Source organism: Terrapene carolina, unplaced genomic scaffold, assembly GCF_002925995.2.
Source record: "Terrapene carolina triunguis isolate 2854851 unplaced genomic scaffold, T_m_triunguis-2.0 Scaffold95, whole genome shotgun sequence".
NCBI classification, from domain to species: domain Eukaryota; kingdom Metazoa; phylum Chordata; order Testudines; family Emydidae; genus Terrapene; species Terrapene triunguis.
Window position 1 is genome coordinate 32707980 of NW_020664446.1, and position 27732 is coordinate 32735711.

The following is a 27732-nucleotide window of genomic DNA, read 5'->3' on the forward strand; positions in this document are numbered from 1 at the left end:
CTTGGCCACTGGAAGAAAGTGTCCGAACCGACCTACCAGACAACAACCCCGTCGCCCAGACCAACCTCAACAACAGATGGCAGTGACAAGAACAGACGCTGTTGCTAATGAGGAATGACGGCAACCAGGGGGTCCTCTTGTCACCTATTCAAATAATTTTACCACTTATGTTTGTTCCTTCACAGACCCCCAGGTTCGCCTAACATTGGGAGGAACCACCTATTCTTGTCTTTTGGATTCAGGGGCTGCACTTTCTACTGTTACTGCCAAGCCGGAAAAAGGAAGCCTCACGGATAACAGCATTCCGGTAATGGGTATAGGCAGAAAGCCATTTGACTGTTCTGTATTACAGGAGGCTGCTGTAAAAATCTCTGGTGTCTCCGCCTCCCATGCCTTTCTGCTAGCCCCGAATTCCCCAGTTTCCTCTTAGGCAAAAATCTGTTGTGTAAACTACGTGCTCAGATTTTCTTTTCAGATAACAAAATCATTCTTCGGTTGCCTCAAACCCAACTTCCCCAGCTATGTGCTGTTCTAACCCAAGTTTCAAAGGACCCGATCCTACCCGAGCGACTCAGACAGGAGGTAAACATCTCCCTGTGGGGCACTTCAAGGGCAGACTTGGGTACTCTCCAGACAGAGCCAGTGCGTATAACCCTGAAGCCAGGCATTGAAATTCCTCGGATTCGTCAGTATCCCATCCCCCGAGAAGCTCTGTTTGGCCTCTGGAGTCTTATCACCACATTCCTGCGGTTGGGAGTGCTGGTTCACACCAAGTCTCTTTTCAATACTCCCATTCTGCCAGTCAAAAAAAAACCTGACATGGACTCAGAGGGAAAACCGGTATACCGATTTGTCCAGGACTTACGTGCAGTAAATAAGCTTGTTCAAGCTAGACACAATGTGGTGCCAAACCCTCACACAATCCTAACTGCCATTCCAGCAGGTACTGCTTGTTATTCAGTAATAGACTTGTGTAATGCTTTTTTTTAGTATTCCTCTAGATAAGGACAGCTGGGGCCATGCTTACCAATTCAATTTCAGTCCCTACTCGCTGATGTTCCTGCCCACCGGATCGCTCCAGGAGACTGGGTCTATGTGAAAAAGTGGAAACACGAGCCTCTCCAAACCCGGTGGGCGGGCCCTTTCCAAGTCCTTCTTACCTCTCACACTGCCATTCGAGTGAAAAAGCGAGACACTTGGATACACCACACCCGAGTCAAGCTAGCCCCTAGGACTGGGCCAGAAGCAGACGACTTCGGACCTCGAGGGAGCACCGCCAGCTCTTCCCACCGCGACCCGGAAGAGCCAGAAGCAGACGATACCTGGAAAGCTGAACCTCTCGAGGGACTAAAGCTTCTGTTCCGGTGAACAAAATCCTAAGACTTTATAACTATGGGTTCTCAGACGGTGCTGCAGTGGCTATTGCTTTTGGGTCTGCCCCTTGTACAAGCTAACCCACACCCAGCCGCTAAATCTCTTCAGTGAATAGCCACGTTGGGACACTTATCTGATTGTTGGCTGTGTCACAAAACCTGCTCTGAGGAAAGAATAGGGTTGTGGGCTGTACCTGCAAATCTCTCTGAAGTACTCTAACAGGTAGTACAGAAAACTGAAGGGGCATGAGTTGGGAAATATCAATATGACAAATATGGGAGAAGGTCTGAAGTTTGGCATTATTACTGGGCAGCTAAGAGGGTCCCTCTTTTTAAAGTTCTTGGGATCGGGTATAACCTGCCCCTTTGTTTGGAAAATGCTAAAGGAAGTGGGAGGGAAGTGGGCTACCTTCCCCTGGAGGCCTGTGATCAGACCCTTCGGTTTGAGGTCAGAAATGAAACCCTTTACCCTTTAAATACCCCTGAGAACGCCCAGAAACCCCCTTGTCTCTTGCACATGGCCTTTACTGTGAAACCAACAGGCATTCGTTATCAAGGGCAGTGGTTTCCCTTATTCCTCCCGTTAGGCCCCATAAATAAAACACACATGTATTATATGAATATTTACTCTGGCATTCTGTTGCCCCACACATCCCTTGAAAGCATGTGCCCGGAGTCCATGGGATCACTTGCAAGTTTCACAGCTAACATATTTGAGGTTACGTAGTGTGGGGTCATTTTAAACAATACCCATGCCCTAGGAGACTTAAATGTTTCCCATTGGAGGTGCCAGGACCGCCTAGTGAGTAACTCCGGGCGCTGGGATAGATGGGTGACCTGGCGCCATCGAGTTGCGGGTAACAGCCTTATCCTCTATTTAGAGACCCCTGGCTTGTATTTTATCTGTGGCCACAGTGTCTACAAAGCTCTTCCTCCAGGTTGGCAAGGTCGGTGTGGTGTGGCCCGGGTGTTACCAAATGTCCAAGTAAACGACACATTGGATTCCAGCCAGATCCTCAACCTGGGCAGCTATGCCCATAAGTTTTTCACACCCCCATAAGGTGAGTCCATAAGGACTCGAGCAGAACGCACCAACAATCCCCTAGTAGTCAGGCAAACGGGGTTTCACTCCTTTGTTCGTGAGCTCATTCCTGGGTTGGGGGTAGCCAAGCTAGAAAAAGCAGTACTAAATATTTTTGCAGAACTAAAAAAAGTAGCTAATGCATTAATAGACGCTTTCCAAAAGTTAAAATAGGAGATTAATGATGTGGCAAAAATAGCTTTGCAAAGTAGACGTGCGTTAAATGCTATGAATGCTAAATTAGGGGGGGCTTGTGCTCGCATCGGGGAAAAATGTTGTTTCTATGTTAATCATTCTGGCTTAATTGAGCAGAATTTACAAGCCATTAAGAATGCTGCTGTTGTTTTCCATGCTGTATCTCATAATCACACCTTTAGTTTTGAAAACCTCCTTCCAGACCTTGGGTCATGGTTTACGGGGCTCTTTCGAACAATTGTTAAACGGATTCTCTCTTTTTTTTCTTCTGTGTGTTATTTGGACAATAATACAATGTGCCAAATGCCTATGTAATGCTATAATCAAAAGCTCTGCTGCCCATAAAAAAACCCAGTATCTGTCCCTCCAGCTTGATCGCAAATTGCGTAACGGGCCTGACAATTTTTAAATTTGTCAGGCCCGAAGGGGGGACTGTGAAAGTTACTAGTGACCCCCTTAATACAGCAGTCATTATGTCAGCCAGCGGCCATTAGGGGGAAGCAGACACCTTAAGGACACAGTAGTCTAAACTTTTCAACTGTCTTCCCTTCAAGGCCTTAAGGTAGTTGGAGCTGGTCCCAAGCCGGTTTTCACTGACCAGATAGCAAAAGCACGGGTCTGACAACCACCAATCAAATGTTAACACGGCAAGGACCTTTGTCTGAATGTATATAAAAAAAATCTATAAAATGTGTGTAAAACAAAGTTTTTGTACCAAAGTGCAAAGCTCTCCTTTCTTCTGCAAAATAAAGCAACTCCTCCTTATCCCTGTCTGGCTGTTATTGGCACTCAGCTAAGTGAACCCAATATTTCAGTAACACTATCATTTAAGAACTATAAAAATGTGAATGGTACCTTCAGAAAATTGTATTTGTTGAACACTCCACCAGCATGCCCACCATCTCTGTGCTCTCGGACTGTACTTTGCATCTGAAGAATAAGAGTTTTAAGGCTGTACATTTTGGACAAATATTCCAATATTCTTTGTAATAATCAAAACAGTTGATTCGATTCTTAAAAACAGAAGACACCTATTAGCTAAAAATTAGCACAGGTTGTGTGATTTTTCTACAAAACTTCAGAGATTCTGAATACTTTGTGGAACATGCGGTGATAGTTCTTAATTTACACTCTTTAACTGATCACATCTACTTAGAATCACATGCTGTGCAATTATTAAAATACTGAGTAGAAAGTAGAGAAAGAATTTATTAGAAACTGGGTCTGGTATGTAGGGAAATGACTGTAGTGAAGATTTCCATGCTGCAGAAATAATTTCACTTCAGATGGAGACCTCTCAAGTATGTTACTAGAAGGAGTGACATTAAGAGAGACAAAGGGTCTTGTCACTTAACACTTTGGGCTGGAGTAGTAATTTCTAGCTCAATAAGACACAAATGTGGTAGCTCTGATTGAGTGAATGCACTAAAAGCAGACATGCAACCACAGCAGTAAGAGCAACGGAAGGGGCTAGCTGCCTGAGTACGTACCTAGTGCCTTGGATTGATACACAGCCTGCTGCAGCAGCTACACTTACATTTTTAATATGCCAGTTCAATTAGAGATAGTGCTGGTATGTCTCCTCAAGCTGGAAATTATACCTCCAGCTTGAAGTGTAGACATACAGTACAACCTTAAAGATATGAACACCAGAGTTACGGACTGACCGGTCAACCGAACACCATGTGAAACCGGAAGTAACCAATCAGGCAGCAGCAGAGACCAAAAAAATTAAAAATAAAAGCAAATACTGTAGTGTGCCTGTATTGCATCTTAAAGGTAGACACACCTGGGCTGCCTGTCCCCACCCCTAGCCCTAACTTCACCCCCACATGCAGGGGGAACCTGGAACCTGGCCTGGAGTGTGAACTGCTGGAGTCGGAGCTGCATTTTGTTCAGAGTTATGAACATTTCAGAGTTACGGACAATCTCCATTCCCGAGGTGTCCATAACTCTGAGGTTCTATTGTATGCTAAGTTGTGGACATGTCAAGCATGGATTATAACAGTGGGACAGCACTGACAAAGGAAAATGGAATAAGTGTCTTGATGCAGGCTTTAATCCATTATGTTTAGCAGTATTTGAGTCTCATATTAATAGTCTACTGGAACTCATGCATCTACCCATAAGTGACAATGCCAAAAAGAATTTGAGATGCTAGGCAGCAAAACATACCTCCTCTTCCACTGACTGAAATTCCTTATCATCCGGAGAGAGATCTATAAGAATTGTTCCACTACCAGAAGTATTCAAAGTCAGGTATGGGTTAAGACCTATAAATACAATGAACGCACATATTTCAGACGCAGAGAACAAAAATTAAAAACACAGGCATAGCTCAATTTCCCAGGAATGAAAAGGTAGAAGATGCCATATAGAGACAAAGGTCAAGAAAAGGGGAACATTTGTGATTTTAAAGTTATATTAGCTTTCAGTTTAAGTCTCACTTCTGCCATGGTTTTGGGATCTTAAGTAGTTTAAAGTTTTAGTTTTTTAAAACATATTTTGATTTGCCTTTGTAATTCTGCTCCTCTGAAGATATCATGCAGGATACTCATTTCTTGGCCTCAGCTTCCTAGCTAAACACAGACAGAATCTACAGGTCCTTAATGGTAGTAGTGGTGGCCAGGGCCATAAGCCAACTTCCCTCATCCCCACAAGTGATTGTGCACCACCTGAGACCTCTGCCAACCCTGAAACATTCCAGTCAGTCAGTTCCTAGCTGAGTACCAAGTAAAGGATCCCTAAAGTAATAGGTCTGTCACCTAACATTTTACAGAAAAATCATGCTTCAGAAGCAGAAAGACTTAAAGTACAGGTATCTGTGACCTAAACAGAAGCCCATCCAAACTCTAAGGGGAGAAGGGGGCGGGGGGCGCAAGTATGCATGACTTCTGCAAGACTTCTTTTCCCATCTACCAATAAGATTTCTCACATTGAGCATTAGAGCACCTGCTCAAATACATCAGGCAAGTATCACTCTTCTCTCTCAGAAGTCATACCATAAGAGAGAGGGTCCTTAAAATGGGATAGAATGAGGTGTACCTTTGTCAGGGCCCTTATTACTATAAGAATTAGTATCTAGACATATCAGAGCACCTCTGAAGTAGATAAGACATCCTTGCTAATGTGGCCTATTCTGGCTGTCATAAGCAGTTCCTTCTTCCTCAGACCTCCCATTTCTCCTTTGAGAAGGGGACCTGATCCATCATTCTCTAGGAAGAAAGTATGCAGAAAGGTTTAGAACATACTGACCCAATGGTCTCTTCTGAATTGCATGTGCCCAGTTCATATGCTTTGGAAACTACAAATACAGATGTGGGCATGAGACCATCTTCTGGCTCTAGCATATCCTTGTGGCCCACAAACATCCTGAGCCATAAGGCTGATGTATTTCTGGTGAAGCTGCCACAGAATCCAGTTATCTATGGGGTCAGGATGAGACAAAGTAGTTCAGCATGAAATCTAAGGACTGAAACAATGGTTGCAACCAGACTATGTGCAGAAGGCACCAAAAACTGCTGGTGATGAGATCAGGGCTTCACACACAGAAGAGAGATGACTCTTGAAGCATAAGCTCTCACCTCTACACAAGAACTCTTTGACTGTGCTGAGTTCTACTTTGGGTTTTTTACAGTATTTACTACCTTCGTCTGCAAGTGCTTCTAGCTCAGATCATGCTGCAGAGCAGTAAGAGAACTTTAAGGCAGTCTCCAAACCCAGGAAACCAAAGTCTGATGCTGGCTATTCTCAGGACCTTCTCTGTTGAAAGCTCCAAATACTCCAACTAACAACTGCAGCGTGATATGGAGGCCAACACCAATTCTGATAATACCAAGAATTCTGAATGAGTTGGCAAATAACTGGCAATCATTTATTGGATTTAAGAACCCAGAGAGGTGCTCTACACCAGAAGTCCTTATGCAATGGCCTGCCCAGGATACATGAGCAGGTTGCTGCAGCGAGATACTGGGTTCCCCATCACTGCTCTGGGCAGTTAGCTGCATGTGCATCAACAACTGACTGCAGCTCAACACTGGGCATCCTAGCAATGCTTTCTGCCAGGAGCCCATGATGTTTGAACAGTCAGCAAACACTTGACTAGGGGTTTCCCTCTGGAACTCTCTGCTGGGAGCCTATGCTCATTGGTCTGTGGCTGGAACTTAGCAAATTATATAAAAGTGTCTGGAGGCAAGACACTTTGACTTAACAAGAAAAGCATCAAAATGAAGCTCCAAAAGAAAGTTCTAGTTAATCCTGAAACAATGGGTCCACTGTATCCAGGGAAGGGTGCTAAAACACTGATGCAAATGTGCTAAAGCACCAGAACACTGAGGCAAAGCACAGAGACCTGAGGAAAGCTCCACAGCTTGAGTATTAAGTCAAATGAGGCTTCGAGGTAAAGCTCTGAAATATTCAGGTAAGGAGTTGAACATCTAGAGATGACAATGCTAAGGCCTTTTAAGGCAAAAATGCAGAAAATCTCTAAAGAACCTGCGCAAACTGCAAGACCAGGGCTCCAGGGACCACTCGATGTTCTTTGGCTAGAGTGTTTGACTGCAAATTCAAAGATAACAGATGAGACCCAATTGGAAAGCAAGGACACTGTATAAAATGATACTTACAGCAGTGTAAAACTACACTGGAAACAGGAACAGACTAGCAGCTGAAGAGATAGCTCCCACCCAGAACACCTTCACTGACGGCAATTAAGAAGCAACTGATTGTTCAAGGGACAGCTACTGAAGCTCCAGGGAGAAACCTGAACATGATGAAGTGGTTGTCTTGTGGCCCTGATTACTACTGCTGCCCTTAAGGGCCAAAAAAACCTTTAGAGTATGGGGAGTTCTGCCTGTTTTATACTAGAGTCCAGATTTGGGAGTGAGAATCCACAGATGGTGTCTAGAGAAAAAAATCCAACCAATTCTAACTATTATTCCATTTCTATGAAATGTAGTGAGACAACAGTAGCCAATGTTTCAATATGACAGAATCAATACAGTGTGCTCTTTATTTTTTTCTTCAGCTGTAGTCCAACAAAACATGTTATTCCTATGATTGTGCTGTCATCAACAATGCTGCAAAATAAAGAGGTTTTATCATAAAACTCAACGCAAGTTGAAATTGTTAAACAAAGCAGCTATGCTAATTTCAGCTCCACTGGAAAGATACCAACTTTTTTTTTTAAAGAAAATATTTAAAAACTTCAATTCTCCTTTTGGGAAAAAGGACACAGCCCGTGTCACTCAGTAAATAATAATTCACTTTTCAATCTGTAAAGTGGTAGCACATAAGAACCCCAGTCACTGACCAGAACCCCATTGTGTAGGTACAAACAGAACCAAGAAATAGTCCCTGTCCCAAAACACTTACAATCAAAGTTCTCTAAATCTACAATCCAACTAATGAAAGTAAACGTGGACAATGACCATGATAAAGCAGTCAAATATTAAAGGCAACTGAATGCTGGTGTTCATGATAATTTATACCACTAGTGAAAGCTTCTCACACGAGCTTCAAGTTGAAAGACAGTGTATATTGCCAGTAAGCACAATTTTACATTTTGTTGTATAAAGAACTGCATTATCAGCTCTTTCTAAGAAGAGATGATTTGGAACATAACTGGTAAAGTTTATAAAAATGAACTCTATATTAAAGCAGTGCCACTTCAGTAATTCAATAAAAATATACCTTGCTGTCCAGAGATCAGTCTCTCAACTCCTTTAATGATTTTATGCCGATGTCCATAAGCATTGATCCCAATTTCCTTTAACTCTTTGTGGCCCATTTCAACCAATACATCCAGTGTTATCTAGAGCAAACCACAATATAATTTGTTTAGATTGCTGTATACATTTTAATAAAAATTTCATGACAAATATTTCATTAGAAAGGATCAATAATAACCTCAGAAATAAAATTTATGACAATTTAGTTAGATTCATAGATTCTAGGACTGGAAGGGACCTCAAGAGGTCATCGAGTCCAGTCCCCTGCCCACATGGCAGAGTGGTGTACAGATATGCAACCCCTCGAGACCTGTATATTGTGCAGCAGAAGAAAAATTAGGGAAGTTTTAAAACAAGCCATAGTTATAAAGCAAGCCATAAAACAAGAGAAGATATTTTATAAGTATATTAAATTAATATTAGATTAATGGTAATAAGAGTCACATTCTGAATGTTTTAATGTAACAGTTCATCCTTGGCTTTGTGTCTACTGTCTTCCCTACCATGAAATTTTGCTTTTGAACAACATAAAACATGCTACAAGTCCTAGCAGAATTGCTGTCACCTTCCCCATTTTTTTGTTCATCACTTTGCATGACCCTACCTAAAAAATAGGCCAGTGGTACTGCAAGAGTCACTTCCCTGACTGGGGAATTTCACTTTCAGGATATATTACCAAGCTAACAGAATAGTCTACACCTTCATAATTACTACACATAATTTCATGATATTCACTTCCTATTGACTTCATCACCTGTGCTAAGATAACAGAAACAGGAACTTAACCTGTTGGTCTTAAATTACAAATACTATTCCTCCTCCCACTTGAAAAAGGAACCCACTGGTAGAGTTTTCTAACCCAATATTTGTACACAGCTACTCACTTGCTCTCTCTCAAATACGTCAATCAGATGTTCAAGTCCAAGATTCCTCACAAACTGATTTATGCTAAAATCTACACCTGGAACTGAATATAAAGAAGAATATATAAGATACTTTCACATTCATATTATCTAAAACACAGTATATTCCATACTTACACTTCTGCAATAAGGGGAAATACAAGAATTTTTAAGAGATTGGTAACATTAAGAAAAATATTTAAGTTACTAAGACACAATTATATATTACTGTTTCTGGTGGCACCTAGAACACACTAGGTCAGGGGTCGGCAACCTAAGGCAGGCGTACCAAACACAGCACGCAAGCCGATTTTGACTGGCACGCTGCTGCCTACCTTGGTCCTGGCCCCCAGCCCCACTCAGCCCCCCTGCCCACTGCTCTCCCTTGCGGGGGCAGGAGGCAGAAGCTTGGTCCTGCGGCAGCCAAGCTTCTCCCCTCCCCCGCTTCTTCCCCCAGCATGGTGCTTTCCTGCCCCTCCTCCTCCCCCTTCCTGTGCCGATCAGCTAATGGCTGAGGGGGAGCGGAGCTGAGCGGCAGCATGCTCGCTGCTCCGTAGAGGAGGCAGAGAAGAGGTAGGGACGGGACCTTGGGGAAGGGGGTGGAACAGGGCATATCCCTTCCAGCCCCCTGCCATGAGCCGCTCAGGGCAGGGGGCTGGGAGCACCCCCACGAGCCGAGCACCCCAGCCCTCTGCCCTGACCCCCCCCCCCCCCCCCCCCCCCCCGCTCTCTTCCGTGCCCCCTGGGCCCCCCCCCCCTCCAGGTCTGGGGTCCCGGCTGCCGGCCCCTTGCCAGCTGGCGTCCCGGCCGCAGGCCCCACTGCCGGCCTAGGTGAACAGAACCCCAGGCTGGCAGCGGGCTGAGCAGGCTGGTGGCATAAGATCAGCATTTTAATTTAATTTTAAATGAAACTTCTTAAACATTTTGAAAACCTTGTTTACTTTACATACAACAATAGTTTAGTTATATAATATAGACTTATAGAGAGACACCTTCTAAAAAACGTTAAAATGTATTACCGGCACGCGAAACCTTAAATTAAAGTGAACAAATGAAGACTCGGCACACCACTTCTGAAAGGTTGCCTACCCCTGCACTAGGTTCTTTATAAAAATAGAAATACATGGTCCTGGCCTCCAAAAAAGTAAATGTTGAGCTACTACTACTGCATATTTAAGCAATGAACAGAAGTTATTAAAGCAACCTTGTTCATAAATCATCAGTCTCGCAAATCTTTTAGAACCTATGATACCATTTCATTGTGTATAAGACCATTCCAATAAGTATTTATTTGATTTCTATTTAAAACCTGATTTATCAGTAAGAGTCTATCTGGAAAAAATGCCTGAAGACCCTTGCCCAAGAGTTAAAATTTTTGTTCTTTTGGCTATCTGCTCCTTATCAAGCCACAGCTGGAAACAGAGATAATAATAGAAGGTGAAGGTGGTTAATGCATAAATTGAAAATTCTAGTAAGAGCTGAAGAGTACCCACAAAACTCACTAAATTAGATAAAAATACTGAAAAAGAAAATTATTTTTCAACAAAATCATGCTTTATTTAACTTTATTTATATAAACTGCTCAAGAGTCATTAATTCACATCTACAATTAGAACAAAAGAAAGCCTCACCTTCCTTTTTCTCTAAAACAGTTGCTCCCTCTGCACCATTTGTACCAACAACTGAAGGGAGTTCAGAAAAGCTACCAGATAAGTTGTCAAGGCTACTGGCAGCAGACAGACTGGATGGGCTGGATGGAACGGAAGACAGGGAATCAGCCGTAGGTCCGGTGGTTTGAGATACATTTATAACCTGAGGTTTATAACAAGATGGCAACGCAGAAGGAGGCATAGCAGCTGTCAACAGCGCGTTAACATCATCTGCCTAAATATCAAAAGACAGTTTATTAAAATGGAGGAAGCCTTCCATGCAAAGTTATTTTCTGGAATTAAATACTTGAGAAAATTAAGCCCAAAGCCATAGCGAACAAATGTGTAAGTATAACGCAAACATTTCAACCAATTAAAAAGCAATCTTTCATTTAAACAAGATTTAAACAAAACATAACTTAAATAAGATTTAAAACAAATGTTCTAAATTAAAAGTGCAATACATGAATGTTTTGATATTTGTAACTTTTTTCCAGATAAACACAAGGTCAAACAAAACTCATTACTAATTTACTTTAGAAACAAGAAATCCCAATTTGAAGCAAGACGATCCATTCAGTATTACTCTGAAAATGTGAAGCTTTTGATTGTATTATAATACTCTAAAACAAAACCTTAAATAGCCTGATTAAGTTTTATAAAATGAGAAGGTTTTAATAAAGTTAGACTAAATTTCACCTCTAACGCAGTTTTTTGAGGTCAAATATATTAGCCAGTAAAATAGGTAGATCAAGTACCCAAAGTAAAATTAAAAATAGATAAATGTCAATTCTGGAACAAATCAATGTTTGTTTTCTTTCTCCATCAGGCAGTCAGAAGTACTTTGCAGTAATGTTGTGCAAGAGAACAGAGAAAAGATGTATTCGGGTGTACTGGCTTGCATAACCAAAAATGCTTAGACACCCAAGAAACCAGAGTTCATAAATTGTGCACTAACTCCAAATTTGTACTTTTATTCAAAGTGTCTAAAAGCATCTTATATAAACCAGGCGAGCAACCACTAGCTGCAGCTAAGCACAAATTTCTCAAAAGATCCCATCACTTACGGTGACCAGGTCTAATGGTGTTTGTCCTTCCTGGTTTTTCAGAGTAGGATCAGCTCCATGTGCCAATAACAAGGCACAAAGCTGTGTCCTTCCTTTCTGGGCTGCTTCATGCAAAGGTGTGAAAGCCCATTTGTCCGTAGCATTCACACACGCATTATACTTTATAAGTAAAGCTGCTACATCTACGTGCTGGAAAATAAAATATCCTGTTACATTCTGAGATGGTAGTTTAATATACCGAAACTCTCAGAATTATTAATCAACCCTTTTTGTAACTTCATTCTGGATTTTCCTAGAATTGATCTAAATTACAATAAGATCAAAAATAAACACTAACAAAACAGAAGAGACTATTCTGAACTATAATGTACCTGTGTATAATTAAGTCATTTTCTTCCGTAAAACAGAAATAGACCAAACCAGAATCCCAAATACAAACTCCTTTGAATTTAAGGAGCGCTTGAATTCAAATCCCTGAATCTGAAAGCAGCCCAGACTGCATCCAAACACAGAAGGGTCTTATTTCCCGCTCTGGGTTCACAGATGTCTGAAATCTCACAAGATCACCCACAGAATTGTAAGTGAAATCTTTACTAGTGAAATTCTACTAGTATGCACATGTGAAAAGCAGTTTTACAGGACATCTTTTAGGCTGCTTGTTTTTACGATAGATTTTGAATGACCTTTCTCAACATAATTTCCAACAGTAATTTTACAAATTTAAAAACTTCACTTCTACAATAGTCAGTTGAATTTGATCTGCAGTTATAATTTTTAAGTAATTCCAAATGAGGTGATATTATAACACAATGACAAAAGCTTTTTAGAGATTGTCAGGCTACACAATTAATGCCAATAAAAGCATCATAGCACAACTTTTAACAGAAGTTTCAATTTGTTCCAAAAGATAATAAGTTAGAGATTCTTACCCCATAAGATGCAGCATTATGTAGAGGAATCAACCCTCCTTTATCCTGTGCATTCACATCCGCTCCATACTGTAACAGGTACTCTGCAACCTCCAAATTGTTGTAACCAGCTAACAGGCAGTTAAGGAAGGAAGAGAAAAACTGTCACCAGAATAATAATTATGATTAAATACAATTTTTTTTATTTTTAAATCACCTCTGAGGGAAAAAAGTCTGCAAATAGCCAAATTGTGCTATACTGTGTGAAACCATTTACTACAGCTATTGAACAAATTAATCCCGTGTATTCAATTCCACAATAAATGTCACTTAATTTGCAAAGAGTACTCCAGTGCTATATGTTTTTTTAATATTTCAAATGTTTAAGCAAGCACATACTCCAATTCAACATCTTTACTTGAAAATAAAGGTGTTAACTGTCTGCACCTAGACATTTGGCATTGAGTATTTAGATTAAAAAAAAATGGATTTCAAATCAGCACTGATGTTGGAAAATCTAAATTCTCCATTTACCAAGAGTTATATTTCTAATGGAGTGAGCAATTCATAGATTCCAGGACTGGAAGGGACCTCGAGAGGTCATCGAGTCCAGTCCCCTGCCCGCATGGCAGGACCAAATACTGTCTAGACCATCCCTGATAGACATTTATAAATAGAAAACTTCAGGTAAGCATCTTCATTCTGATGGACAAGAAAATTCTGCTTCCATTCCTCTGACAAAAACAGCCCACTTTCATCCCACCCATCTCTGTCTCTGTTCTCCAGCATGTTTTCTTCCACCTTCCTTCACCTTTTCTACCGAATCCCACCGAGCTGTCAACCCCTTGCAATCTGCCAGCTCTGCTGGCCCCACATTAGCAAAGTCACTGTCCTGGCGGGGTATCAGCTACATGTCGTCTCCCCTTGCTGGTGCCTGGTTTTAAGGAGAAATTGGGGAGGCAAGGCAAGCAGGAAGGGTACTTGTCAATAAGGACATAGAAATTCCTCATTACAGGTGAGAATCCTGATTTGGTGTCTCACTAAAAACTCACTAGATTTGACAAGATCAGGTTAACAGTTCAGGTTACTACAGATAACATACCTGACACCAAACCAAAAAAGCAAGATAAAGGGTATGTCTACACTACAGGATTAATCCGAATTTAGATAATTCGAATTTGGGAAACAGGTTGTATAAATTCGATTGTGCGCGGCCACACTAAGCACATTAATTCGGTTTTTAACCACATTAATTCGGTGGTGTGCGGCCACACTACCCCATTAATTTAACCACAGTAATTCGGTGGTGTGCTGCCACACTAACCCTAATTCGAATTAACAAAATCGATTTAGGCGCTACTCCGCTCGTCGAGGTGGAGTACAGAAATCGATTTTAAGTGCCCTTTAATTCGAATTAACTGGCTCTGTAGTGTGGACGGGTGAAGGGTTAATTTGGATTAACGCAGCTAAATCCGAATTAAAGTCGTAGTGTAGACCAGGCCAAAGAAAAGTTAAGCCACCAACAGAATATACCCTCTATTCCTTTACCACCAGACGGTTAAGCAGTATACTTTTTTACACCTTGCTTTTGTGTTGCATATAGCAAACATCTAATAAAACTTGTGCATTAACTTCCTAGGTTTTTAAAAATGGGAATGTTTAAGCATTAGCTGTAACATCCCCATGCAAATCCACACAAGCCCTGCTTTTCTCTTCACCCCTTTGCCCCTTGGAATGGCAGCCTGTAACAGTCTTGGGCCAATGAACTTGTCATAGGAGACCCTCCTGAGGTAAACCATGAGAAGTTTATAGAATGCAGAGGCTGGCCCAGTAAGAAAGCTTGGAGCTCAGCTTGTCAGGAGTTTGCCTGCCAGTTCTGCCTCATCCTGTAGAGTTTAGGGGCTGCAACATTGAGAAGAGGACAAATGGAGATTGCGGTGTAGGGGTTTGAGGGAGGGTGACAAACAATACTGTCAAATACAAGCATTCAAAAATAATGAGACTGGCTTAAATACAATATGATTTAGAAACAAATTGCATTTTTGTTTGCCTACTGATTTTTGAGCCTTTAGATGCAAGTCACCCACCCCTAAATTGGGTATGATCATTTCGGATTCAAAGGTCAATTTTAAAGGGACCAAAGTGCCAACCTCTCCCTTAATATTTGCTCTCCCTATCTCCTCAGTTTACTGTTCCTCACATTCTCCTTCTTGCCTCTATTTCCTTATACTTCTCCCATCTCGCCCTTCTTGTCTTCTCTGTCTTCCCTCCCATAGTCACCTGCTCCTCACAGTGCTCTCCTCTGCTTCTTTGGCAGAACAGAGTGCCACCATCTTCACTGAGGGCAGCTAGTTTTCACTATCTTTGCAAAGAGCAGCCTAAATTTCCTCATGATTAGGCTGTATAGAAATGGTGACTATCTTAACTGATGGCAACCTATAGGCTCAATTCCACTGAAAATAATGCAAAACACCTACCCAGCCAGTGTTAGTTCCAGTCCCACCCTAGGGCAGAAATGTGGAAAAGGTTTCAAGGCATGTTGCTGCCACGAGTAGAGGAGGAATTATGAGGAAAGAGATAAATAGGGATGAGTGGCAGGGAGGAGAGAGGGGCTGGGGGACTCAGGTGAAGGGTTGGGAGTTACATGAGATGGGAGGGGAGGGACACTGGGAAGGGGGACATGGAGATGAGTGGTAAGGAGACTGGTGAAGAGGAGCAAGGGCACCTGCCAGCCCCACATTCTCGCTTCCCAATGTGTGCACCATAATCTGGAAGGGCTATTTCTCCTTGGAGGTCTGTGTCTCTCTCCTTGCCTGCGCATGTGTGCCAGAAATGGGGAGGCCACTGCCCATACATGGGGGTCTGGCCTCCCCTCATGTGAGCTGGGATAAGGGGGTGGGGCTTATCTTTCTGGGAGTGCCTGAGTCCCTTTGCCTACCACCCTTCATGTGATCTGGGGGCACCAGACCCCCTTGGGTGTCAGAATTTCTCTCTACCTGCCTCATGTAAGCTGGGATCTAGGGGACCTCGTCGGGATGGGGAGTACGGGGGAGCGGGAGGTGTCAAAGACTTCTCCCTGCAAGCATCTGGGTGAGAAGCGGAGAACAGGCATACCAGGAGCATGCATCAAGAACACACTGCATATGAAAGACTCTCCAACACTGGGGGTCAGGGAAGGGGGAAATGGGAACATCCAAGGACATTAATGGAGCAGTTCACACATCTCAGAGCTATTGGTACACTTTATTCATCTCCATAAGGTGTTCTCATTCAGTTGAGATCATCACATTGAGATGAATAGGCCACTTCACACCTCTCAGAGTCTCCTAGGCTTTCAGGATTATCCTGTCACAGAAGTACATTTCCTCTCTAATGAATCTAACCAAGGGCTTGTCTACACTACCAAGTTTAGTTGACAAAACTTATGTCGACACCCAAAAGTCGACAAAACAAAAAATTGCCGAAGGGTGTTCACACTTGCTCCCTTTGTCGACAGATCATATCCACATCGGGGACACCATCATTGACAGGGTGAGCAATGCACCGTGGGTATACATCCCACAGTGCAGTGTTGTGGGAAGGAAGAGCTGATCGCTGCATATCTTGGGATTCTCTCCGAATTCTCCCACAGCCCCCTCAGCTGCCGAGAGCAGGATCGTGAGTAGCTCTGTGAGCTCTCCATGTTGAGGAATGGCAAAGCAGCACAGCAGTCTGTCCTCCTCCCCCTGCATCAGCAGAACAGGAGCATTCCAGTTACTTGCTCTGTTTGTTCACCAAATGGAGCAGCACACAGATACTTCCCGGAGCTTTGAAAGGGGAGGGGCGCATGCCTGCAGGGCAGCAAGAGATTAAAACACTGAGCAGAGCAATGAGGGCAGGCATTGTGGGATACTGGCGGAAGCCAGTTCTGTGAACAAAACAAACAGCAATGTCTACACTGGCTCTTTGTCAACAATAAAGGGAGGGGAAAAGACGAAAGTCTCATGTGGGTGGAAGTTTTTTGTCGCCAAAACTGGGCGTTTTTCACAACAAAAATCCCATTGTAGTGTGTACGCTCTTGCTGTTTTGCTGCCAAAAGTCAGTTTTTGGTGACAAAACTTGGTAGTGTAGTCAACTAAGGGCATGTATACACTAAAAACTTAAGTCAACCTAAGTTAGGTCAATTTATGGCCACCACATTAATTATGGTGGCTCATGTCCACACTACACCTCACCAGTAACGCTTCCACTGACGGAAGAGGGGCAGTGTGGGGGGCTGACAGTCTGGGAGCCCAGCTGCTCCCCACCCCAAGGCTCTCAGCTCCCTGCTGTGAGCCTGGCTGCCCCCCAATCCCCACTGGGAGCAAGGCAGTTACCTCGGGCTCCTAGCTGGGGAGCTCTGCACCCAGAGCTTGGGTGGCTGCTGTGCTCGGTGCAGCCAGGCTCCCAGCGGGGAGCCAGGACCCTGAGGTCAGCTGGGCTCTAGCTGGAGCCCCCCCCACCCGCCCCAGGGTGACAGCCCGAGCTGTGAGCGGCTTTCCTGTTAATTTCATGGGTCCAGCATGGAGCCATGGAATTGCCAACAGCGATGTAAGTAACCCACAGTGTCTACATGGACACTGCATCACCCTAACTACACCGACATAAGCCCGTCACCTCTCATGGAGGTGGAGTTATTATGTCGGTGTAGTGGGGCACTCACATCGGTGGCAGCAAGGTTGTAGTGTGTACACTGACATAATTAGGATGACCTAAGCTGCCATACGTCGACCTAAGTATGGACTACGGCTAATTGTTTAGTATTTAACAGCACTAACCTGCTAAATGTAGTGGTGTTGAATGTCTTCCTTGTGTGTCACGACAATTTACATTGTCCGGTGAACAAAGCTTCTTTACTCGGGCCAAACAACCCTTCTTGGCAGCATCTAGCAAAGCTGCATCTCCTCTAAGTAGGTCTTGAATATCAGTATCACCATCTTTAACAAGATCCAAAGCAGTATTTCCATCTCTGTTCTTCTTTGTGGAGTCAGCACCATGCTGTAGCATATAAAAAGCCCAGAAGAAATTAAGTACTCATCTCACTTTAGCAATTGTCAAAAATTGAAATAATCAGAGTAAGTATTTCTAGCTCTTAGATAGCTTATATACCCCATTGGTAATTTATTTCCATTCACATTCAACTTGTGTAGAGAAAAGCTATCATGTATTCAAAAGAATAAAAGTCCACACATTGTGAGAGGAAGGACAGTGTACCCTTAAAACATATTTCTTAATTTAAAAATTCAGATGTTTAATAACCATTGATTGGAAACCCGACCTGAATAAAATCCAATTTCTTACAGAAGCCCTGCCCCACACTTCGGATTAAACATGACATACTTATTTCCATCAATTAACCTCCTATCAATCTGTAGATGTAGAGTACCTGTAATAGAAGTTTGCAGATCTCATATTTTCCTTTTGCTGCAGCTTCATGTAAGGGAGTGAACTTCCACAAATCAGCTACATTTACAACTGCACCATGTTTAACAAGCAGTTCTGCTACTTCATAGTGACCATAGGAACAAGCATTGTGCAAAGGGACAAGACCTCTGAAAACAAGATTAAGCAAACTTCTCTTAATACATGCTACATTTTAGGTTTACATCATTCTGTCAAAAACAGCTCTAACTTTATTACACCATGAATATGCTACAACTTTTCTGAAAACAGATTTTTTGAACCTTTGAAGAGAAATCAAGCCATTAAAATATGAAAAATAGGTAGTTACCTATATATTTAGAGATGCTATAAGACTAATATTTAATTTCGCCATTGTGTACAGGTATCCCTTGTGAATGCATGTTTGCCTTTCAATGGCTTTAAATCTTTAAAAATCCAATGCTAAAAAATGCTCATTACTTCTTTTGACAACTAAAGTGGCCTTAATTTTATCAGTGAGGATAACTGTGAACATATGAACATAAGAAAGGCCATACTATGTCAGACCAATGGTCCATCTAGCTCAGCATCCAGTCTTCCGACAGTGGCCAATGCCAGGTGCTTCAGAGGGAACGAACAGAACAGCTAATCATCAAGTGATCCATCCCCTGTTGCCCATTCCCAGCTTCTGGCAAACAGAGGCTAGGGACACTTCAGAGCATGATTTTGCATCCCTGCCCATCCTGGCTAATAGCCATTGATGTATCTATCCTCCATGAACTTCTCTAGTTCTTTTTTGAACCTTGTTATAGTCTTGGCCTTCACAACATCCTCTGGCAAAGAGTTCCACAGGTTGATTTGTGCGTTGTGTAAAGAAATACTTCCTTTTGTTTGTTTTAAACCTGCTGCCTATTAATTTCATTTGCTGACCCCTAGTTCATGTGTTACGAGAAAGTAAATAAGGAAGTGTTATTTACTCTTCTCATAACACATGAACTAGTAAGTCTTTGCAGTCTGCCTGGGACTTAACTATCTTGAGTAGTTTTGTATCATCTGCAAATTTTGCCACCTCACTGTTTACACCTTTTTCCAGATCATTTATGAATATGTTGAACAGTACTGGTCCCAGTACTGATCCCTGGGGGACACCACTATTTGCCTCTCTCCATTCTGAAAACTGACCATTTAGTCCTACCCTTTGTTTCCTATCTTTTAACCAGTTACTGACCCAGGAGAGGACCTTCTCTTTTATCCCTTAACAGTTTACTTTGCTTAAGAGCCTTAGGTGAGGGCCTTGTCAAAGGCTTTCTGAAAATCTAAGTCACTGGCTCACCCTTGTCCACATGCTTGTTGACCCCCCTCAAAGAATTCTCGTAGATTGGTGAGGCATGATTTCCCTTTACAAAAACCATGTTGAGTCTTCCCCAACAAATCGTGTTCATCTACATGTCTGATAATTCTGTGCTTTACTATAGTGTGATACTTATGCTGATGTTTAAAATGCATATTCTGTACTATATATACACATCACTATTTCTCACTTGTGTGTTTTGACTGGCCTAAAGTACATGATTTAGGTCTTGTAGACTATATAGTGGGTATATTTTAAAGTCCTATAGCACTAGAGTGAGTGAGAATTTCTTATAGCATTATATAGGAAGGATTTTCCAAAGAGATATAAAGTATTTGAAGTAAGACAGAACACGAATCAGTCAGCAAAGTCAAGGACTCATAACTACCACAAAACACAGACATCTTTCAAGTACTTGTATAAGTAGTACTGGGAAGAGTACTCACCCTTTATCTTTTGCATGAACATCAGCTCCATGCTGAAGAAGATACTCAACCACAGACACTCTGTTATATCCTGCTGCAAAGTGAAGTGGTGTGGACTGACGCCCTTCAATATCTCTGCAGTTCACACTCTGAATTGTACATAACTTCTGTGAAACAGACGAAACATACATTACTATACATATAACAAAAAACAAGCATGTAGACACTGGTCATAAAATACTGTTCTGCATATATGATTTGAAAAATTACTTCTGTTTACCAAAACCAGAAGATTTAATAATACTCATTATAATCCGTACATGACATTTAATTTGCCAATGAGTTTTTACATAAAGGCTTCACTTTTCAGAGATCCTGTATCTCCGACAGAGCAAAGAGAATCACCTGTTTCCCTCTCTTTAAACCTGTAACTATTGTCAGTACTTTTTCTTTTCAATGAAGAACTGAATGAGACTCCCGAAAAATGGCCAGTATTACCCGTTAAATCTGACCAGGGGATTTTTGTGCAGTACGAGGGGAATCAGGACCAGGATCATGAGTCTACAGCACTCAGACTGAGAAAGGCTCTCCCTCTTTTTAAGCAACATAAATGTAGTTTGACAAAATATGCATGATAGTAAATATTAAAACTGCATATTCTTACTTTTACAGTATCCACATCTCCTGCCTTTGCAGCTTCCAGCAACTGTCGATCTGCATCTGAATTACCTAATGGGATGCCTTCTACAAAAGAAAATAATTGTTTGTATTTTTAGAGTTTATTTAACAAAAGGAACATTTAAGATCAGACTACTATATAGTACTTCAAGGGCTGCTCTTAAGTAAATCAGGAAATTCTAGTCAATGTATGGCTTTTCATATAATCCCCAAAATTTAACTTGTGGTTATACCCTCGAATTCACAGGTTTCCAAAATTGTGTTAATTTGCCCCTTGCATTGTCCTCAACTTTGGAATATTGCAGAACCAGTCAAACTTCCTTATTCAGTCTTTGAATTTCAATTATTCCTAAAAAGCTTATATGTTTAGCTTATAAATTTATTATTCAGGTTTTTTTTCCACCTAAAAAAAATCTCCAAGCGCTGTGTGTGTGTGTGTGTGTGTGTGTGTGTGTGTGTGTGTGTGTGTGTATATATAGATAGATAGATAGATAGATAGATAGATAGTCACAAAGGCAAAACAAAAATAGTTAAAATTGATCCTCACTTTTAGCCTAAGAGATTTCTTTTCAGTGTTTCTCCAAACTGATTGGAAGTGGCAGGTCTACTAAATATACTGAGAAGCAGTTAGCAGATGACAAGCATATAAAATATTTTTTTGCTTGAGCTCAGTGCTATTTCTTAATGGCTGACGATGTAGCAAATGAAACAAAATATGACACCATTTTTTAAATGGACTTATTTCCTAAAACAAACATAGTACCTTGTAGTAATTGTTGCACACTTTCAGTCCCCATTTGTAAAGCTGTGAAACCCTGCAGCGACACAATTGAGGGATCACATCCAGAGCTCAACAACAATCTGCATGTCTGCAGATGGCCACAATGTGCAGCTCTATGCAGAGAAGTCTGACCAAGATTGTCCAATGCATTAACCTAAAGAGAACATAGAATCTTAAGAATGTAGTTTTACAGGATTTAAAAACATCAGGACCTTATTTTCACAAATGACCAGGTAGAAATTCACAGTGAGCACTTATGTCAACAGATCTGACCTCTGGACCCGTGAAAGAGAATCTTGATTTTCACTTAAAAAAAAAAAAAAAAAAAGTTTGTAACTCATTTCCATGCAAAGGTACAGGGCTTGCCTTAGCATGCGGCGAACTGGGGTGGCCGCCTCAAGTGCCAGACTGTGGGGGGGCGCCACTAGGACCCAGAGTGTAGAAAATTGTGTCTGCTGCTGGCGCATATGTATTCTCTCTGCTCTAGATGCACAGAGATGGTGGAGTGCTGTGCTGGAGGAAGGAGGGCACAAGAGACATAACAGACAGGCAGGAGAAAAGGTGAGAGGGAATAACAGAAAGCAGCAGGAGTTGCAGGGAGAGAGAGGAGGAGCAGCCTCTTATGTGCCTCTCTAGCACCCCCAGGAGCCTGGACTGATTAACACCAGCTTCTCAGGGAGCTTCCTGTTTCCTGCTGCTTCCCTGAACCCACTTGAGGAGAACAGGCAGTCAACTGAAGTAGTAGGAGCCAGTTAGGCCCTTAAGACACTGATATCTTCCCTCACTCAGGCCCTGCTACCAGCCTGCTTATTTGTTCCCTTCAATTGAGAGTTGAGAGCCACTATAGCTGGCACAGAACAGCAGTCATGAGTGAAAGAAGAAAACACCCCTCTGGAAAAAGAAAGCAAGCAAAGGAAGCTTTTCTATCTAAGCAGGAAGGAGCTCTCCTGAGATACACAGACACAAGTGTTCACGGTGAGCCTTCCGGCCCCAGTGAGGATGTGAGTGGTGAGGAGATGCCTGATCTTCCAGTTAGTCAGAGTGCAGGTGACCTTGCAGCTACTGCAGCATCCATATCTCCATCTCCAATGGATGTAACCATGCACACTCCTGAAGAAAAGTGTAGATCAGAGAAGAGTGTGGTGGAGGCGCAAGAAACAGCTGCTGCTGAGTTTAGTTCCTTAAATCTAGATGATCCGGGACTGTGGACCCACTTGAGCAGTAGACTGAGGGACTTCCTTGTACTGCATAGGCCACAGCAAGTGAAAAACTTCATGTCCCCCAGAGACAATGAAAATAGAAATTTCCATCCAACACATTACTGGCGTGAAATCCACAATGGTGACAAAGTGGAGAGGCTATGGCTTATGTACTCAAAAACCCAGAATGCTGCATACTGTTTTTGTTGCAAACTCTTCCAGTCTAATGTTCCAGCCACAATGGGTTCTACAGGAACAAAGAACTGGAAAAATCTGGCATGCCATGAGAAGGCAGCAAATCACCAGAGAGCATTCCATAGGTGGAAAGAGCTTGAGATGAGACTAAGGTTAAAGGCCACCACAGATGATCAGCATCAAGGGAAGATTGCATCAGAGTCTCTTTACTGGCAAAATGTTCTGAAAAGGCTCATTGCCATTGTGAGAATGCTTGCTACCCAAAACCTAGCACTGCGTGGCACTTCAGATCAGCTGTATGTGCCAAACAATGGAAACTTCCTTAAAATTGTGAAGCCGATGGCGGAGTTTGATGCTGTACTCCAGGAGCATCTAAGAAGAGTCACCACCCAAGAAATGTACACACACCACTACCTTGGAAAAACCAATTCAAAATGAGATCATACAGTTCCTGGCAACAAAAGAAACAGAAGATTGTGGTAGATCTGAAGTCAGCAAGATATTACTCTGTTATTCTGGACTGCACACCTGACATCAGCCATACGGAACAAATGACTTTAATGGTGCGTTTTGTAACGACGACAGAACCTAGTGAAAATGTCCCTGCAAGGGTGACTGTCAGAGAGCATGTTCTAGAATTTATTGACATTGATACTATAGGAGCTGGTATGACAAATGTGCTTCTTAAAAAGCTGGAAGATACAAGAATTGCGATAGCTGACATGAGAGGTCATGGCTACTATAATGGTGCAAACATGAGAGAAAAGAACAGAGAAGTGCAGATATGGATCCGAGAGTTAAACCCTCAAGCTTTTTTTGTCCCATGCAGTTCTCATTCATTGAACTTGGTGGTCAGTGATGCAGCATCAGCTTCTAGTGAGGCTGCTGAATTTTTTAATGTAATTCAAAGCATCTATGTATTTTTCTCTGCATCAACTCATTGATGGCAAATTTTGAAGCAACATCTGGGAACATCCTCTCTGACACTGAAACCACTGAGTGCCATGCGATGGGAAAGTTGAGTGGAGGCGATAAAGCCTATCAAACACCAAATTGGGAAGATAGATGATGCCATAGTTGCCATTATGGAGGATAATGCTATGACAGGAACTGTTCGTGGGAGAACAGTGGCAGAGGGAAATGGAATCACCAGAAACATACATAATTTCAAATTTCTGTGGGGCTTAGTGTTGTGACATGATATACTGCTTGAAATAAATGTTGTAAGCAAGAGACTCCAAGGTGTTGACCTTGATATATCTGGAGCAATGGAACAACTGGACAAAGCAAAGTCATACCTTCAGTCTTACTGGTCAGATGAGGGATTTCAAAACGTTCTGAAGAGTGCACAGAAGTTGGCAGAGGAATTTCACATTGAAGCTATTTTCCCACCCATTCAAGAATACAAGAGTCACCGAAGAAGACATTTTGATTACGAGGCACGGGATAATCCCATAAGAGACCCCAAACAACAATTCAAAGTTGAATTCTTTAACCAGGTGCTAGATTGTGCAATACAGTCAGTTGAAGAATGTTTCATGCAGCTCCAGGAACACAGCAGTATATTTGGGATGTTGCATGATATTCCAAAACTCCTCACTATACCTGAAGAAGACCTACACCAGCAATGCAGGACACTAGAGACAGTGTTGACACATCATGACATGCGCGATATTGATGCGAGTGATTTAGGTGATGAACTGAAAGCCCTTTCAAGATACATTTCAGCAGGATCAATTCCAAAGGCTGTTCTGGAATATATGTGCACAAATAAGATGACCACCCTCTTTCCAAATGCTTTTGTTGCTCTGTGCATACTTCTAACACTTCCTGTAACAGCTGCCAATGGAGAACGCAGCTTCTTCAAGCTGAAGTTAACAAAAACACATCTACGCTCCACAATAACACAGGAGAGCCTGGTCGGCCTTGCAACCATCTCAATAGATCATGAGCTGGTCCAGACCGTGGACCATCAGGAAACAGTTCAAATCTTTGCAACCAAGACGACACGGAAAGCACCACTTTGATTATTCAAACAGATAAAAATGCCAGTGTTTACTATGCAGACAAGAAAAGTTACATTTGCTGTTCAGGCATTTGAAAGTTAAGTGTTAATTAAAATTTTTGAACAAGGCCTTTTAAAGTTGTTAGTTCTCCTTTATTGGGGTAGGTAGCAGAGCAGTACCATCAGAGAAGTAGAACAGGAAGAAGGCAGAATTGAGACCTTTCAAAGTTTTGGCCCAAGCAAGGAGGCATGGGGGCGTCATTTGAGCTCCCCGCCTCAGGTGCCAGAATGTTGTGGGCCAGCCCTGCAAAAGTAACCTAGAAAATATGAAAAATGTAAGCCAGTCGCTAATGTTGAATACAACAAGCAGCTGGGCTTTTATTTTACAGCAAAAGGGTAGCAGAGACCTAAGGATCCCGCAACCCTTAACTTCCAGTACATTTATTTAAAATGAATCAGTAAAGTTGGGGTTTTACCCAGAAAATTATTTCACTAACCCTCTCCAAAATCCTTAGGCAATGCCTGTGCAAAGCAGTCAGAGAATGATGGACAGGAATAATTGGTAGCTAGAGGTGTTGGCACAAGTTATTTTGCTGACCCTTCCTTCACCAAATCTTAAGGGCAGCTATGCTTAACAATTTTAGCCCTCACTTAAGTTGGTACTGAGCCTGCTGCTAACCCAGACAGCTGCTCTGCTAAGGGTGTGCCTGCCATTGCCACAGAAGCTGCTGTAAGAGGAACTCCACTACTGCATCTTACACTAGCACCAGTGGAGAACACAATACTCAGTCTCCATATGTTTCCCCCCCACCAGCCACTCCAACCTGCCAGTCCTCTCAGGGTATGTCTACATAGCAATGTAAACCCAGGCCTGAGCCTGGGCTCAAGCTTAACTACGCTTGTGTCCACACATCAATTGTGCTAACCTAGGAGTCAGATCTAGGGTCCCAGGACCTTGCAGGGATGGAGGGTCTGAGCCCTATTGCTTTCCTGTGTGCATGCCACCCTCGCTTAACTCTGGTTCTGGAAGTCCTCCAGATGTATCCCAGAGTTCCCGGTAGCAGAAGAGCCATTACTGCCTGGCCAAGTGCACTCCCACTTCCTGCTCCAGCTCCTCCTTGCTGCTGCGTGGAACATGCTCGGAGCAGGAAGCAAAGCTGACAAGTGGGAGGCAGCTCCTGGCTGTTGAGGGTCATCCCTCCCCTGGCCTGTGGCCATGCTAAATCCGATCTGCCGATCTGCCTCCCTGTAGGGCAGTTCCTGCTCCACTCTCTGGCCTTTGCTCCTGGCCCCCCCCAGCCATCCCTGGGCAGGGGTGCCTGGGAAATGTGCGCTGTGAGGACAGAGAGTGGAAGCCAGCCTCAAAACTCCCCCACATCTACCCAGGGATCCTTTATCCCTGCCCCCCAGGGTGCAGCAGGGGCAGGGATAAGGGATCTCAGGAGGGTGCTGGAGCACACTGCACCCCGAGCCCTGGGGAATGCACTTCACTGCTCTGCAGTTGGCAGCAGCCAGGCTGGGGTGTGTGCGCAATTTTCCTCTGAAACCTACTTTTTACGTCAAATATCAAAACAGACAAAAATAAATAAAAAACCAACCAAACAAAAACAACCTCGCTAAACATCCCATTTTAAAAATGAAGAATTTCAAAGTTTAATTTTGATAGTTTGAAAGTCGTGGGCACTGATATCCTAATTATCCTGAGAACAGGTGCAAATGGGCATTTTCCTGACAATGTGACTCAGCCTAGAGGTAGAGAGCCCAATTCTCAGATTAGATGGTAGTTCAGTATAAAGCCTCCTCAAACTGCAGTCATTCTCCTGAGACAGCCACCAAAGGAGCTAGTTATGAAGTTTATGTACTCGTTGACTCCTTATGGGCACCTGAGTCCCATCAATGGCACCACTACAGTTAGGAAACAGGGTGGGCAGTAGTGTTTTCCCACAGTGCAACACATTCGTAGGGCTAGAGTGTCGACAATGGGGAGTGGGGTGCTACCCACTCTGGGATAGGGTTACTTTGACTCAGATCTGTGCACTGCAGTGTGGATGCCAGAGCCCTAGGTTCGAGCACAGGTCAGAAAATTCTAAGCATAGGGTTAAAATACAGTGTTAACATTCAAGCACAGGGTTCTCTGACATGGGTCAACTGACTAGTCCCACTAACCCTAGGCTTACGTTGCTGTGTAGACATACCCTTAGCTTCAACATGGAGTTTAAAGAGCCAATACCAGGGAGGAGTCTGGAGCTCTGCTTCAACCAACATCATGCAAGGGAAGCCTGTTTTCCTTCCCTTTCATATCAGCCAAAGTAGACCAGAAAACCTCAAGATACAAAAGGGGCACATTCCCTGAATGATTACCCTGTCCACCATAAAGGGGGACCCACTCTTCACCCATTTGCCCTATAGCTAGAAGCCTCAATATGACACACTGCTGCCGGGTAGGGGAGCCACCCAGAGAGTGCTCTGTGAAGTGCTAGGGAGGAATAAACATGGCGGGTTGAGATATTAGGGAAGATGGCTTAGAGTAGCAATTCTCACTCCACATGGCAAATAGTTCATTTAATTGACAATGGTAATGCTAAGACTTAAAAAAGGAACACAAAATATCTAGTCTACTCTTGAACACAGCATCTAGGCTAAGAGAGGATGCATTTTTCTTTGAAGTTCAGCATTTAACAACAGCTCTTGGAAAGTACCACAGCTTCAAAAAGAAAATCTTACTGCTTTATTAATACAAGTTCAGTAAGGCTGAAGGTGTATTAGACCACTAAAACATGGCCTAGAATGCATT

At 42.7% G+C, this 27732-nt stretch overlaps 1 protein-coding gene across 3 annotated transcripts in view; it reads right to left on the minus strand.

Annotated features, from left to right (window-relative positions):
* The window catches only part of TNKS2 (tankyrase 2), a 69366-nt gene that overhangs the window by 13814 nt on the left and 27820 nt on the right, over positions 1-27732 (minus strand). The window contains exons 12-23 of one of the 3 annotated variants that reach the window (XM_026650865.1): positions 21522-21693; positions 20745-20824; positions 20102-20247; positions 18309-18474; positions 17701-17920; positions 12926-13035; positions 11997-12185; positions 10912-11164; positions 9263-9339; positions 8341-8461; positions 4825-4922; positions 3505-3579 (exon numbers count right to left, since the gene is read on the minus strand). In XM_026650865.1, coding sequence (XP_026506650.1) covers positions 3505-3579; positions 4825-4922; positions 8341-8461; positions 9263-9339; positions 10912-11164; positions 11997-12185; positions 12926-13035; positions 17701-17920; positions 18309-18474; positions 20102-20247; positions 20745-20824; positions 21522-21693 — 1707 coding nt within the window. Of the gene's footprint in view, positions 1-3504; positions 3580-4824; positions 4923-8340; positions 8462-9262; positions 9346-10911; positions 11165-11996; positions 12186-12925; positions 13036-17700; positions 17921-18308; positions 18475-20101; positions 20248-20744; positions 20825-21521; positions 21694-27732 lie in introns of all 3 variants that reach the window. The other 2 variants (XM_026650864.1, XM_026650866.1) reach the window with 2 other exon arrangements.